At 37.0% G+C, this 15458-nt stretch overlaps 1 protein-coding gene across 1 annotated transcript in view; it reads right to left on the bottom strand.

Moving 5' to 3' along the window:
* LOC136236479 (uncharacterized) overlaps window positions 1-15458 on the bottom strand; it is a 53446-nt gene that overhangs the window by 25421 nt on the left and 12567 nt on the right. The window contains exon 4 of the mRNA XM_066026637.1: window positions 9119-9166. Within this exon, the coding sequence (XP_065882709.1) occupies window positions 9119-9166 (48 nt within the window). The remainder of the gene's footprint in view (window positions 1-9118; window positions 9167-15458) is intronic.

The raw sequence follows: 15458 nt of genomic DNA, 5'->3' as shown, positions 1-15458 counted from the left end.
CCTGTAGAGAGATCAGCTAGAAACTAGACACAATGTAAGGAGTTCAGCTACAAGCAAATCACCCTGTAGAGATTTCAGCTGCAAACTAATCACCCTGTAGCAGAGGCGACTCTACGGGGGGGCACAGGCCCCCCTTGTTCAAAATGTGGCACTTCATATAATACAGCTAACTAACACTCACTGATAGGCTACCGCATTATTTAAAGTTTGTAAACATCTAATCATATCTTCATGATGTGCGTACATTGATATCTCAGGGGCGGATCCAGGGGGGTTCAAAGGGTTCCATGGAACCCCCCTTTTGTGTCAGCTTCAGTGAAGCAGAATCGAAACTCTCTAATAGAGCAGTCACCCTAATAGAACATTCACTATAAAAAAATATTGAAATCAAGCTTGAATAATGTAACTTACTGACCTGTATCAGTACTAAATTGAGCTGAACAGACGAGGAAGGGTACTTAAAATTGCTGAGACCTTTTTTTTTTTTTTTTTGGTCTCAGCTTTAGAATTGTGAAGTATAGTCAGCAAAACTAAAGTGGAACTCCCTTTTTGAAAGTCTGGATCTGCCCCTGTATCTTACCTTTGAACTTGCTGAAAACTGGCGCCATACGTATCATTCTAAATAATGCCCACCCACGTGTACAAATATTACATTTTCATAGTGGGTTTTTATTATGTTTAGCTATTAATTTTTGCTTGTTCTCGGGTGTTCTAGTGTCTAGTGTGTATATACTATTGATGAGTCAGTTGAGCATTTTAAAATATGTTTCTAGTAGTTGTGACTTGAATGAAGGTGAGTCAGGTACATCAGAATCAGATACAGAGAGTTATCCTGAGTCATCATGTGGACAAACTAGTGTACTGTCATCTGATTCACCTTGTTGTTCTCAGTCTATGCAAATGCAGAAACAAATAATGATTTAAACGATCCTTCTTTACCTCTGCCAAGTAATGAGACTGAAAGAAATGCACGTATCAGGAAAGGCCCTTACCAACCTCGACTGAATAATTACACTGTAACAAGACACAATGGAAAGGCAAGAAGTTTCTGTCAACGATGGAATGATTTTTATAACTGGTTGGAATATTCTCCTATCACCAACAAAATGTATTGCTTTTTTTGCCGTATATTTGCTCACAAAGTAATGGGCCCTGGTAATACAGGCACAATCGATCCAGCATTTGCGACAAATGGGACTCAAGCTCAACGATGGAAAAAAGCTAGAAGTGCTCTATCAAAACACCAAAGTTGTTTTGTGCACAAACAATCTGCTTTGTTCCACGCCGATTTTCTAAAATATATTCCAATTAACCTTCAGTTGGATAAAGCTGCTGCAGAAAATGTTTCTAGGCTGGAAAAGCAGCAGGAATGTAATAGAAACATTTTGTATCGTATAATAGATGTTGTGTTGCTTTTAGCAAAAACAGGTCATCCTTTATGTGGCCATCGGGAACACAGTGACTCAAACAATAAAGGATTGTTTTTAGAAGTTACAGAACTACTAGCAAAATATGATATCGTTTTTTGAGAAAGGCCCACGAAATGCTATGTATACATCCATGACGATTCAAAATGACTTAATAGCTGCAATTTATGAAAACATGATCGCTCTTATTAAGGAAGAATTATCTGCAGCTAATTGCTTTAGTGTTATGATGGATGAGTCTAGTGATCTGAGTCATAAAGAACAGGTATCAGTTGTTGTAAGGTATGTAGATAAGGATTACATAATTCAGGAACGTTTAGTTGACACTGAACATACTGATAGCACAGACTCTGAAACTCTGTTTCAAATTTTACTAAAAAGCCTTTCTAAAGTTGGTTTAAACATTGACAAATTAATAGGCCAATGCTACGATGGAGCAAGCAACATGCGTGGTGTAAATGCTGGAGTGCAGGCCAAAGTTAAAGCTGCTCAACCTAAAACTATTTATAGTCACTGTTATGCCCACTGTGTTAATCTGGTACTTGAGGAAGCTACATCCACTAATCAGTATACCAGAAATGTTTTTGGTGTGTTGCAAAATCTTTACAATTTCCTTGAAGCTAGTCCACATAGACACAGTAAACTTGAATCACTGATGCTTGAGTTAAAATCTAAACCACGGATTAACAGTCTCAAAAAATTATCAGACACAAGGTGGGCTTGTAGGAGTGATGCTATTCAAGCTGTATATGAAAATTTTACAGCTATTAAAAAGGCATTAGAAGAAATTGAGGAGCAAAGCTCGGATGGCCAAGTTGCTGCAGATGTTGGCAGACTTGTGTTTTCAATAATGAAGTTTGAGTTCTGCATATGCATTGTAGTTTTAAAGGATATTCTTTTCAAATGCCGCACTGTTAGTGATTATCTTCAAAGAGAAGATATTGATATAGTCAGTGCTTTACAAGTTGTAGATACAACAGTCCAAACCATAAAAGAAATGCGAAATGAAGCTAAGTTCAAGTTATTCTACGATGAAGCTACTGAATTTGCTGACAATGTCGGAATAGAGATTTCTGAGCCTAGAGCAAGAAAACTTAGTCATCGTTTAGATGCAAATTGGTCTGTGGAGCATACACCTGCCACTTATCAAGACAGGCTGCATGTTTGTTTCTTTTATGAAGTCTTAGATATAATTTTAAATGAATTTCAGTCAAGGTTTAATCAAGAATCAAGAAGTTACTTGTCATTGTTGGGGGATTTACAAAAACGAAAGCTTTCATCGGATTCTCTATTTGCTGAAATATCAGCTCATTTTTCATTGGATCTAGCTTCCTTTAAAAATTTTAATATGAAAGCTCACTTTTTGTTAACGATTGTGCTATTGATGCCACAAAACCTTACAAAATGCTTAAACAGTTAGCAGAGCATAACAGAACAAATGTCTACATAGAACTGACGTCTTTGTTAGTTAAACTGTGCATTATACCCTTTACAAGTGCTTCCTGTGAAAGAGCCTTTTCCAAACTTGTGCTACTTAAATCTAAACTCAGAACTACCATGTGTCAAGAGCGGTTAGTGGGTCTCATGCTGCCTTTTGTTGAACAAGACATTGCTGAGAAACTGAGTCCTCCAAATATTTTACAACAATTTGCAGGGAGTGGAAATCGAAGACTTGATTTTGGTTTTTAATTGTTAGCTACACTTTGTATATTTTTATATAGAATGCCATTCACATTACCTATAAGGTTCACCTCAATCACTTGGTTATGTACTATAATAGTCTAATGTAAGGATGCAAATACAGTAAAGAACTATTATCTGAGGTTCGTATATATAGCTATGTACATATAGTGACCATTTCTATGACTGACTTTAAAAAATGCATCCTTCTAAAGTAAATGTTTCAAAATTTCCTGCCACCAGACCCCTAGCAGGAGCATACATTAATTAAGGTGAGCATGTGCCCCCCCTGTTTGACAACTCTAGAATCGCCAGTGCCCTGTAGAGAGATCAGCTAGAAACTAGACACAATGTAAAGAGTTCAGCTAGAAGAGGTCACCTTATAGAGAGTTCAGCTACAAAGAAACCATCATGTAGAGAGTTCAGCTGCAAACAAATCACTCTGTATAGAGTTCAGCTAGAAAAAGTCACCTAGTAGAGAGTTCAGCTACAAAGAAACCGCCATGTAGAGAGTTCAGCCTCAAACAAATTACCGTGTAGAGAATTCAACTACAAACAAATCGCCCTGTAGAGGGATCAGCTAGAAGAAGTTACCTTGTACAGAGTTCAGCTACAAAGAAACCATCATGTAGAGAGTTCAGCTACAAAGAAAGCACCATGTAGAGAGTGTAGCTGTAAACAAATCACTTGTAGAGAGTTCAGCTAGAAACAAATCACCCTGTAGAGAGATCAGCTAGAGGAGGTCACCTTGGAGAGAATTCAGCTACAAAGAAATCACCACGTAAAGAGTTCAGCTGCAAACAAATCACCCTGAAGAGGGATCAGCTAAAAGAAGTCACCTTGTAGAGAGTTCAGCTACAAAGAAACCATCATGTAGAGAGTTCAGCTACAAAGAAATCACCCTGTAGAGAGTTCAGCTAGAAGAAGTCACCTTATAGAGAGTTCAGCTACAAAGAAACCACCATGGATGTAGAGAGTTTAGCTGCAAACAAATAACCTAGCTGTAGAGAGTTCAGCTAGAAACAAATCACCCTGTAGAGAAATCAGCTAGAAGAGGTCACCTTGTAGAGAGTTCAGCTACAAAGAAACCATCCTGTATATAGTTCAGCTATATTTTAAGTCACCCAGTAGAGAGATCAGCTGCAAAAAAATATCCTGTGGGGAATAATGGGCATGTAATAAATATATGTATATAATTTGTATAATTACTAATAAAATAAAAAATAATTGAAGTATTAAAAATCTTCTTTGAGTTCTTTTTTTCTTCCTGTGGTAAAGAAAAAAACACATGGATTAAAAAAGCCCCAAAGCCAGCCATAGGCCGGCTTTGCAGTATACAAATACAAAAAGAAGTGATATCTAATCAAAAACAGCCAAGCTGTAAAAAAAGGTGCGGCCCCCAAAAAGGCCATGGTGAAAAAAGATGTGAAATCCAAGGTGGCGACCAAGAAATGGCTGTGATGGTAGGTTAATGGTTAAATTTTAATAACGACAATTCAGGTGAATTTTGTGCTGCTTGGTCTTGGCACCAAATTCACCTGAATTGTCGTTATTAAAATTTAACCATTAACCTACCATCACAGCCATTTCTTGGCCGCCACCTTGGATTTCACATCTTTTTTCACCATGGCCTTTTTGAGGGCCGCACCTTTTTTACAGCTTGGCTGTTTTTGATTAGATCATCTTTACAGCAATTTATAGCAATGATTTATATAAATTTAATAAAATTATACATAAACAAAGCTTTATTATTTCCAGCATTAACCTGAAGAAAAATATAATGATGGATGTCAGTCCTGAAAATGATTGTAAGCTGCTTGCTTAAAATAAACAAAAATGTTGATATCATGTACATCTAAGCTGTGAAATTGAGTTTAACCTTCCAATAGTAAAGTATGCAGCATAAAAAACATATGTCTTCAAAGGTGGCTGCTAAGAAATGGCTGTGGCGATATTAATTGTTATTGTTAGTTTTACATATTTTAATCACTGAAGCCAATTCTTGGTTGCTACTCTATGGTACATACATATCAGATCTTTTTATGCTAGTTTAATTTTGGAAATCCATAGCACATTTTTACATCCATTTTAATTCCACAAGTATACAAAAATTTGGAATTTTCAACTCAGTAGAGTAGGGACCATAGCACATCGATAAAAGTACTGAAACAAGCTGGAGTAGTGTAATCACAGTAAACAATAAGAAGTGTTATATCTCTAATGTGCACTTCCATTGTGGTATTTTGAGCATAGTAGGGATATATCATTTCTTATTGTTTACTGTGATTTAATATCGTGCACTACTCCAGCTTGTTTCAGTACTTTTTATCGATGTGCTATGGTCCCTACTCTAGTTGAAAACTCCAAGTTTATTTGTGTACTTGTTTGTTAACTTTTGTTTGTAAATAATTATTATGACTGGTGAACCCACGCACACCACATCTGAAATGGCACTGCATGCCCCAATTATCATCTGAAAAGTGAAGTATCCATTACGCTTCGTTGTCAGCTATGTTTAATGCATTACGCAGCATTTCGAATCAAGAACTGTTTGAAAAGCACCTCTGAAATTCACGCATTCCGAAAAAAATAAATGGTGCTGCGCGCCCCAGTTATATCAATTATTATCTGAAAGTGAAGTATCCATTACCTCGTCTATTATGCTTCTTTGTCGGCTATGTTCAACCCATTACACAGCAGTATGAATCAAGAACTACCTGAAAAGCACCTCTGCTATCAAAATAGCCACTATGAAAAATACGGATGACTTCCATTACAAAGGGAAGCCATCACGTGCTAACGCCAAATCAACACTTTTTGCTGTCAGCAAAGATGAATGGGACACAAAGGAGGACACTGGTAAGTCCATGAAGAATGCACTGTACGTACTGCGGTATGCCAAAAGGTACCTATCAGGCCGAAGCAACATCGAACAGTGAAAAAATCAAGTCCATAGCCTTAGCTGCTATCAAGTTATGCTTGTCTGAAGGCATCAGTCAGTTACTCAGTCAGTCGGTTACTCAGTCAGTCAGTAGAAAATTCTGTTAAATAATTTTGTTTTTCAAATTCCGTAGTAACTTGCTGAAAGCATTTCAAGTTGATCTGAAAACTTGTTTGGGCTTAGTTTTACCTAACCAATACTGCCTCATCATCGTCAGGGAAAATTGAGGCTGGTTTTTGGGTGAAGTTATTTGAAGCTAGTTTATGGGTGAAGTTATCCCGTGGGCCACACCTACTTATTTGTGGTCCCTACTATACAGTACTATCATACTATATGATTAGATGAATTTGTAGTCTTTTTTACTGGAGTTAAGCAGCAACAAAAGAAAGATTTATTTGTACAGTGGTAATACAATAATTATTATGAACTCTTGCATACTTATATGTATTGCTGAGTATGTATGCTATGTCCTACAGATCTTCCTACAACCAGGAAAAAGTATTAGAAGATGAGAGAAAGCTGTAAATTAATTTTAATGAAAGCTAAACTAATGCACATCTTCCATCTCCTTGGGAGCACTAGATACAAAACAAAGATTTTTGATCTCCTCTGTATCAAAAAAACTATTGTACACATTTTGTCAAATGAAGCCATACTTGCATACAAAATTTTGAACATGAGTTACTAGTAAAGTTTATCTTCCAAAAACAGCACTTTGCTTAAGTATAGCAAATTTTGGCACTTTAAGCAATGCAACCTGTGAAAATGGGTTTCCCCATGTGTGACTTGAAACTGTAGCAATAATCATGTTTTGCACATATGTGTTAACATAAAAGAGAATGCGAGTGGTAGACCACACAGGCACCCTGCGACTGCAACATATAGGTGGGTGTTGGAAACTGATGGAGCAGTTGTAATGTGGTAAATTTGGTGGATATAGATGCGGATAAGTCCATGTAGGATGTCTCACAACATATGCCAGGTGGAGTCAGTCTCGTATACATGGCGGATTCCGTAAAGATACCAGCTTAATTGCCCTCACAGCGCTCATTATGCAGTAGAACAGGCACTGCCCTGTAGCACAATTTTTCCTGCAGTAGTAGTACATAATGTCCAAATAAAACAATAAGAAGTGAATATCCCTACTGTGCTACACTCAAAATGCACAGTAGGGATATGTATATTCACTTTTTATTGTTCTATTTAGACATTACATACTACTCCGATCCAGCTTGTTTCAGTGCTTTGTATTGCAGTACAATACACTGTCCCTATAATTATAACTAATTTAAAATTTCTAAATTTTTCTTATACTTGTTTGTGAACTTTTTTTACAAGCTCATGACTACCAAATACCCTGGAAACCAGTCATAATATTATTATAGAGTTAATCACAGCACTATATACTATGCAAGCAATCAGTTAGCATAACACACCACTATATAAACTGTAGTAAGTTGGATTCACGTAATTAAACATGGTGTTGGTCACAGCAAAGAAACGTGTTTAGCTCGGTATTTAGAAACACAAGCAACTTTGCCAGTTGTATGATATCCACCTCTTAAATGCAACATTGCTATGTGCAAGCAATTAAGACTTCCCAATTAAGGGGTGTGGCAGCCATTTCCATAGTGAGTCGTCGTTCCTTACTGTGAGGGACTAAGACTTGCAATTTACATGGCTTCCACACCCCTTAATTGGTGAGTTTCTTAATCACTTGAACTTGCATATATACAGTGCGTGGCAGCTATGTTCTACTGTAACTTACTTTTTTTGTTGTATAATAATTTTCATATGCAAAATTTGTACGAAAATTTCTCGCACAAAAGTTTTTAATACAAGATCGAACTACTCTAATAGAGCAGTCATTCAAAATCACATGAAAATATTTTTACATGAATTTTTTTTTTGCACGAAAATAAAGTGAAATTGGTATCATACGTAGATTGTAAAAAAAATTTAGGTGAAGCACCATTTGCCAAAGTGTTTTTTGCCAATTTTTTGATAGTAGGTTTTCGCAAACTTTTTTACTGCTGAAGTTTTTTACTATACAGTATCAACAACCAACTTTGAAACCACTGTGTTCAAATAGTTTGGTGCAAAGCCATGTGTATTCGAATAGTTTGATGCAATGTACACCTATAGATAGAAGCCATACTGTAGTCTATTAACACTATCAGCGGAGAACTTTGACTGATGGCTATAGTAAAGAAGGACAAAGGGTAACACAGCGCACTCATTGTATGTTTATCAATATACCAAAGATTTTTTTCTTAAGCAAACTAGAAACATATCTGTGAGAATTAGCCAGTTTTCCGCTATGCTTGACTGAAGGCATCAATCGGGCAGGCAGTCAGTAGAAAATTCCATCAAATAATTTAAAAAATCAACTAGACAGAATGTTTCAGGTTGACCTGAAGATACTTTTGGGCTTAATTTTACTCAGCCAATACTGTCATGATGTTGTAAGGAAAATCAAAGCAGGTTTTTGGGTTATATTATATCACCGGCCACCAGCGGCAGAGGAAGTAGTTGATATGAGCCCCCGGCTGGGCTGACCCATGCAGACTTATTTCTATAGTTTGGTAAGGCGAGACCCAAAAAAAAAAAAAAGGTCTCAACCAACTGACAAGAGCTTTCCACCTCACCAGCTACCATTTCTAGCTGATAAACTACATAAAAATCCTTACATAGCTTGCTACACACTGACTACTTTATTAGAGTGACTGCTCTATTAGCTTATCTTGATCTTTATCACAGTTTTCAGCTCCACTCCAAGAAAGATAATTTCGGTGTGATATCATTCTGAGGGGGGCTTCAGCCCCCTAGCCCCCCCTTTCCGCCTATGCGGGCCACACCCATACCTTCGCTGTCCCTACCATACAGTACTATCATACTATATGATAACATTGATACTGTTGTGTGCAATTCAAGCACTGAACCTATGAGCTTATGTACAGTACTTATCAAGATGTTAATTCACATTGTAGAACCTTACAAGTATATATTTATATAATGTGTTTACTCACAATTATATAACTACATTATTCAATCACATGACTACCATTACCTTGCGAGGAGTGTCCTTGGCTACTGACAGACATCTCTATACTGGCAGCTATACATGTAACAGATGATGTAAAATAAATAATTATAGTACTACAGGATACCACACAACCAAAGAAAGGCAGTGCAGGTGGTACTTTAGGCAAGTGTATAATTGATAATTATACTGAAACCAAACAAATATGATTGTCACACATGATAATACCAAAATGAAATATTTATAAACTGCAGTGCAAACCCACCACCCATTTTATTTAGTACACATGCAGTTATGCACCTGTCAGTGTCATGTGCCAAAAGGAGGAGACACACCTTTACTTAAGGGGGTATGATCTAGATTATTGGAGATGCCATGGCCTAGCTGCAAGTTGAAGACCAAAAAGAAGGTCACTACCTGCTAGCAATAGTTGCCCTTCATCAACTAGACTATATCTCCTTCTTTATAACTACATATATAGCTTGCTATACTAAAAATACTGTGACTGCTCTATTGGAGTACCTCGATCTTGACTGCTCTATTAAAGTATCTCAATCTTGACTGCTCTTTTAGAGTATCTTGATCATGACTGCTTTATTAGATAGAGTATCTCAAATTATTGATGCTGTTGAGCTAGGCTCTCCATCACAGCTACAGTTAATTTTAGGGGGCTAAGCTCCCATAATTTTTTCACAGTGGCTACAGCCCCTAGCTTCCCCCTTCTCTGCCGCCCATGCATGTGCCACTTACCCCAGGTCAGGCAGTACGTTGGGATTAGTATGGGGATTCATCACCCCAAATTGTCCTCAAGGTAGGGGTTTTAGGGTTAACTGTAAGTGAATCCCAGGGTATGTAATACAAGTTAGTAGGGATTTGTAACTCTAAGTTGTCCCCAGGGGTGGGTATAACTTTTGTAAATCCCCAACAATCGCCATCTTTTCCTGACCTGGGTATGACATTGATAGGTACACAATAATAAAGCAGTACTGTATAGATGGGTTAAATGAGAAGTCATGGCACTATATTACGTCACTTTTATGTAATGCAATCCGGATTTGTGTAGAGTAGATAAATCCATAAATCAATGCACGCAAATCATTAATCTATTGAAATATTTTTGCTCACTGTATTACTGCATCAACTAATCACTAACCAAATTACAAACCTTGCAGTCCTACTTCATTGATACTCATGCTTTGCTGAAAAGTAATAACAAAGTCAGTTTTCTATACAGGTGTTTTATGAATGCAAAATTTAAATCACCTCCCTATACTTACTTTTAGCATCTGAAAGGTAACTGATTACTTATTATTCCATGCCCAAGTTTATTAAAGGTTTTAATCCCTACACTACTCGCTTTTTATCATTGTTTGATAAATTAGTTGAAGTTGACATCTTGTTTCTTATGCCCTGCAAAACGCATGGTTTGCGCACACAGTGCATTTTTATGACTGCATTTGTTTGTTAAACATGTCTATAATGTTCATTACACTTTGAAATTGTCTATTGCAGTTTCGAGAAATGCACCACCTTTATGCTCCAATTATGCGCAGTTGAGCACCAAATATCTTATCTTCTGCCTCCTTTAGAACACTGAAAGTTTTCAAACTACCTTCACTTGGGTACCAAGGTTGATATTGATAGCACCCTCCTTTATTGAAGAATAAACACTCGAATAAATTATGAAATCTCTGTAATATTAATTTTTGTAAGTATTTCATCCATTCTGTTTATATATGCATTCTACTGTAAATCAGGCTTGTGCTAATATGTGGGATTCCTGTATATCTGGCCACATAATAATTATCTTCCTACAAGATTGTATCCTGACTGTTCTACTAAACGTTCTATTGGAATATTTCAACATGTAGTGACTGTTCCATTAGAGTGTCTTGAATCTAGCCACACTTGCTTTTGCAAATAACTGTAGATCTGATTTATTCTTTGCACCTCACTGTTCATTGACTATTCCAATCTGCCTCATGTAAAATAAGCAGTTTCAATTTCTCTGATGCACAAAAGTCTGTATATTATGCTTAATGCTTGTGCCAATTATGTCCCAAATTATGCTCGCATATTTGGTTAGATCTGATATACGCAATATAAACTTTTGCAGGAGTTGTCTTTAAAGCATTATAGTCACATGTACTGTATAGCATACAAATTGACACACTTAGATTGTGACATTATCTCACCAGTATCTACAGGCAATCATTGGGTAAGGTACTCTATTTTAAACCAACATGATGATCTCATATTTTCAGTTATCATGTATACTGGCTGCTTTATCATAGAGTATGGTAGTACTGTATAATAGGGTTTGTGCTTTCAAATTATCACCCATCCTTCAGCCTCACTTTCCAGTTTGACAGCAGTCCCAAACCCTTCCAACAAGTTTCTATGAATTTTATTATTAATTTTTATTAACTGATTGCATGACTGATCCAAGCAGAACTCAAGTACAGTTAATAATATGAGCTTGATTTCTTCACTGTTCAATGTTACTTCAGCTTGAAATGTGCTTTTTTCCAACCACAGCAACTATAGCGCATGCATCATAGACTGACCTTTGTAATTTCCATAGTCAGTAGATTGATTGCAGAGTCACTTCTTGCTTTGCTGTATAACAGGTGGAACATACACAATGTTGATAGGTCACATCACTTTTCAGATAGTCACAACATGCGTTCAGTTGTTGATGCAGTATATAAGCGTTGGTTCACCAGTGTTGAGTCATGCTAAAAAGTAAACAACTAATTAATCCATTGGAAAATTCAAAAGCTACCAATTTGAAATTTTCACCATGAATGCAGCCAACCATAATGTTTATTTCACTCCAATCCATAGAAAGCTAGTTGCTGATATAACCATGATTTTGAGCACTTTTCCCATGATTGCATCAGTAACACAAGCACGTCACCATGGGTGGTGGTGAGGTGGTGGGTGGGCAATTGGTATATGAACAGCGAATGGCCAAGTAGGTAAAAATGTCTCCAGCCATAATATTGGCTCTCAAGACCACCTGTACCACTGAAAATTAAAGAACTGTATGCAGAAAATATCTGGGCAACTGTCCAAGGCTGTTGATGTCTACGTCTGTGTCAATTATACCGGCATAATTTTTGGCATAATAGGGGATGAAAAGCATAAAGCATAATGCTGGCATAATGGAGCATAATTAAAGAATAATGGGAAAATTTTTGCCAAAATAAGTATATCTTCTGCTATAACAATCACATAACCTCTTTTGGATGGTGAAATGATTCCTCATAATGAGTAGAAAAATGCACTACAGTCCTACTACAAGTTTACACTCAATGGAATGAATCACAATGCTTTTCATTGTACGTTTGAGTTTTATAGGGCACATGTAGTCATGTGTCAATTAGTGCAAGGCATGGAAAAGCAGTTCAGCTGAGTTTCAATCATTGAATTAGGTACTACATAACGCATCTCATTGTCTAATTTTGAATAAAATGTGATGATTATGATTATTAGAAGCTCGATTGGAAGACAATACAATAGAAGCTCTGATGATAGTAAAGTTAGTGGTGTGTCAGCTAGTGAATGTCTGGACATTGAAAATAGTGAAGTCTCTGCAGGTCTGCAGTGAGATTGGGGTTAATATCAAACCAGGAAAATATTTCTAAAAGATTTAGATTCTCTAATAGAACAGTCATCGCATGCAACAGAGAGCCATTTAAGTGTATATCCTCAGGAGGACAATATGTTCTTACCATAGTGCTGCATATTTAAGTTACATATTATACTGAGCAGTTGCTGTCCTTTGAATACCAATTGCTACAACTCAGAAACCCATGTATAGTATTTTATACACAAGTTTAAGGAAAAATTAGAAATTTGAAGTTCGATTAGGGATCATAGAAAAAAGTAGGGAAACAAATGAGGTCGCCTGCACCTGCAGATATACTAGTAAACATTTAATCCCTAATTAAGTCTATACCCAAGACCAAGACTGAATTAGGGATTAAATGTTCACTAGTATATCTGCAGATGTAGGCGACCTCCCTTGTTTCCCTACTTTTTTACTATGATCCCTAATCAAACTTAAAATTCTAAAACTTGTTTGTTTACTTTTTTGAAACATTATTATGACTGGTGAGCCCATGCATACCGCATCAAAAGAAAGGATGATGCCAGATCTAGAATTAATGTTTTCGTCTGAACACATGCCCCAGCAATCAAAACTGCTTTGAAAGTGCAGTGGCCATTACGCTTCGCTTTCAGTTATGTTCAGCCCGTTACACAGCGCTACAGATGAAAAACAGAAGTGCCTCTGCTACAATCCAGTCGCTACCGGCATGAAAAAATATGACGATTCGCATGCTACCAACTATCGATTACTGCCTTGAAAGTCAGCAGCCATTACACTTCACTTTCAGCTATATTCAGCCCATTATACAGCATTAAAAACAAAGAACAGTGTTAGAACCGTCTCTACAATCAGTCCAGTCACCACGGAAAATACAGACGATTCCAATTTACAAAAGTACTGTAGTGAAGCCATGCATCTCGCTATCACGAATCGACACCTTGGGCTGTCAGCAAAAGGAAATGAGACACAAAGGAGGACAAAGGTAAGTCCATGATGCGTGCATTGTACATACTACAGTATGCCAAAAGGCACATCTCGGGACGAAGCAATGCCGAACAGTGAAAAAATCACGCCCATAGCCTTAGCCGTTATTGAGTTATGCTTGCCTGAAGGCATCAGGCAGGCTGCCTATTATATTTTTTGGAATTTCCCCAATTTTCTGCCTATTATGCTTGTTTTCATACTTTTCAGATATGCATTATGCTTTTATTTTGTGTTTTTTCTAGAATTTCTTTGTATAACAGAATGTAAATGGAGAAGTATCACTTCAACTGCAACATACAAATATTAGCAATAGCTTGAAATTGGGATGAGCACCAGAGTTAGTATGTATTTTAGAGCAAGGGGTCTGAGGGCATATCTATAGTATCTCAGAAGCTATAGACATTTTAATATCTATTATCTTTGTAGTTTTGTATGTAAATAATTATCATTCAGTATGGTAGTACTGTATATTAGGGATCATGGAGATTTGGGTTTTCCTAGCCAAAAAATTCACCCACAAACCAGCTTCATAACTCTATCCTGGCACCTTGGCAGTATTGGTTAGGTATAGCCAAGCCCAAAAGTGCCTTCAGTACGATCCTAAAGGCTTCCAGTTAATTGTTATGAAATTTAAAAAATAAATAAAAAATGGAATTTTCTACTGTAACTGCCTGCCTTCCTGCCTAATTTGGAGCATAATAGACTCAAGCCTATTGATGTCTCTAGTCTCGTGTTTCATTTGGACAGTGGAATTAAAGGTCCCAAAATGTTCCCAGTTGCCCAGTCGCTGGCACATGCCTCTAAAAATCCACTTGCGAAAAGCAGTATGAGCAAATCAGTGGTATGTTTGTGGTGCAGATGTGTAGAGTATAATAATAATAATTGATGTGGCTAGCCATTGATGGTAAAAAGTGAACATGCATTGAATGTACTGCAGTGTGCCAAAAGGTACCTGTCAGAATGAAGCAACCTTTATGACCAAACTTTTAATAATCATCAATCTACCCACACACCAGTATCAAGACACACAGTAGTGTGTCATGTGGCTGAAGAAATTCTAGAAAAACACAAAATAGAAGCATAATGCATATCTGAAAAGCATAAAACAAGCATAATAGGTAGAAAATTGGGGAAATGCCAAAACGTACAATAGGCAAATAATAGATTCAAGCCTATTGATGTCTCTAGTCTTGTGTTTCAGTTGGACAGTGGAATTGTACCAGAACGTTCCCAGTTTCCCAGTGGCTAGCACATGTCTCTAAAAATCCACTCGCGACTCGTGAATACAGCTTGACTTGGAAAATTTTCTTTAATAATGAATAATGAAAAATGACCTCCCGCCTTCATGGAAATCTGATTATTTTTTTGTGGATGAGAAACAAGTAATCAAGTTTGCTTGGCTTTGCCTTATGGGAAGAACTGAAAATTTATACATGGATAGGTTAACTATTGAACCTCAAACTTTTGTGGTTTGAAAGAAGTCGAGCTAAAGACCACAAAGATACAGTGACAAAACCAACAGTGTGTAACAATTATGCGATCAAGATTAGCTAATAAAAAACTGGATGCTTGCCACGCCTACCAGACAAACTACTCAGTGGAATGATTTGAAAATTGGTGTACAGATGGGGTAGGAGGAATTGTTTCCTTTCTTTGGCCCTTTCTGTTTCACCTTATTGTTAGCTAGGTTAAGTGATCATTAAAAACTCTCCAGTTCCTGTTAGGTTAGGTAATCCAAAGGCTGCAGCACATGCTTCTGTCAGACCT

The sequence above is a fragment of the Dysidea avara genome, chromosome 1 (genome assembly GCF_963678975.1).
Source record: "Dysidea avara chromosome 1, odDysAvar1.4, whole genome shotgun sequence".
Lineage (NCBI taxonomy): Eukaryota > Metazoa > Porifera > Demospongiae > Dictyoceratida > Dysideidae > Dysidea > Dysidea avara.
This window is presented reverse-complemented; position numbering and strand designations above follow the sequence as displayed.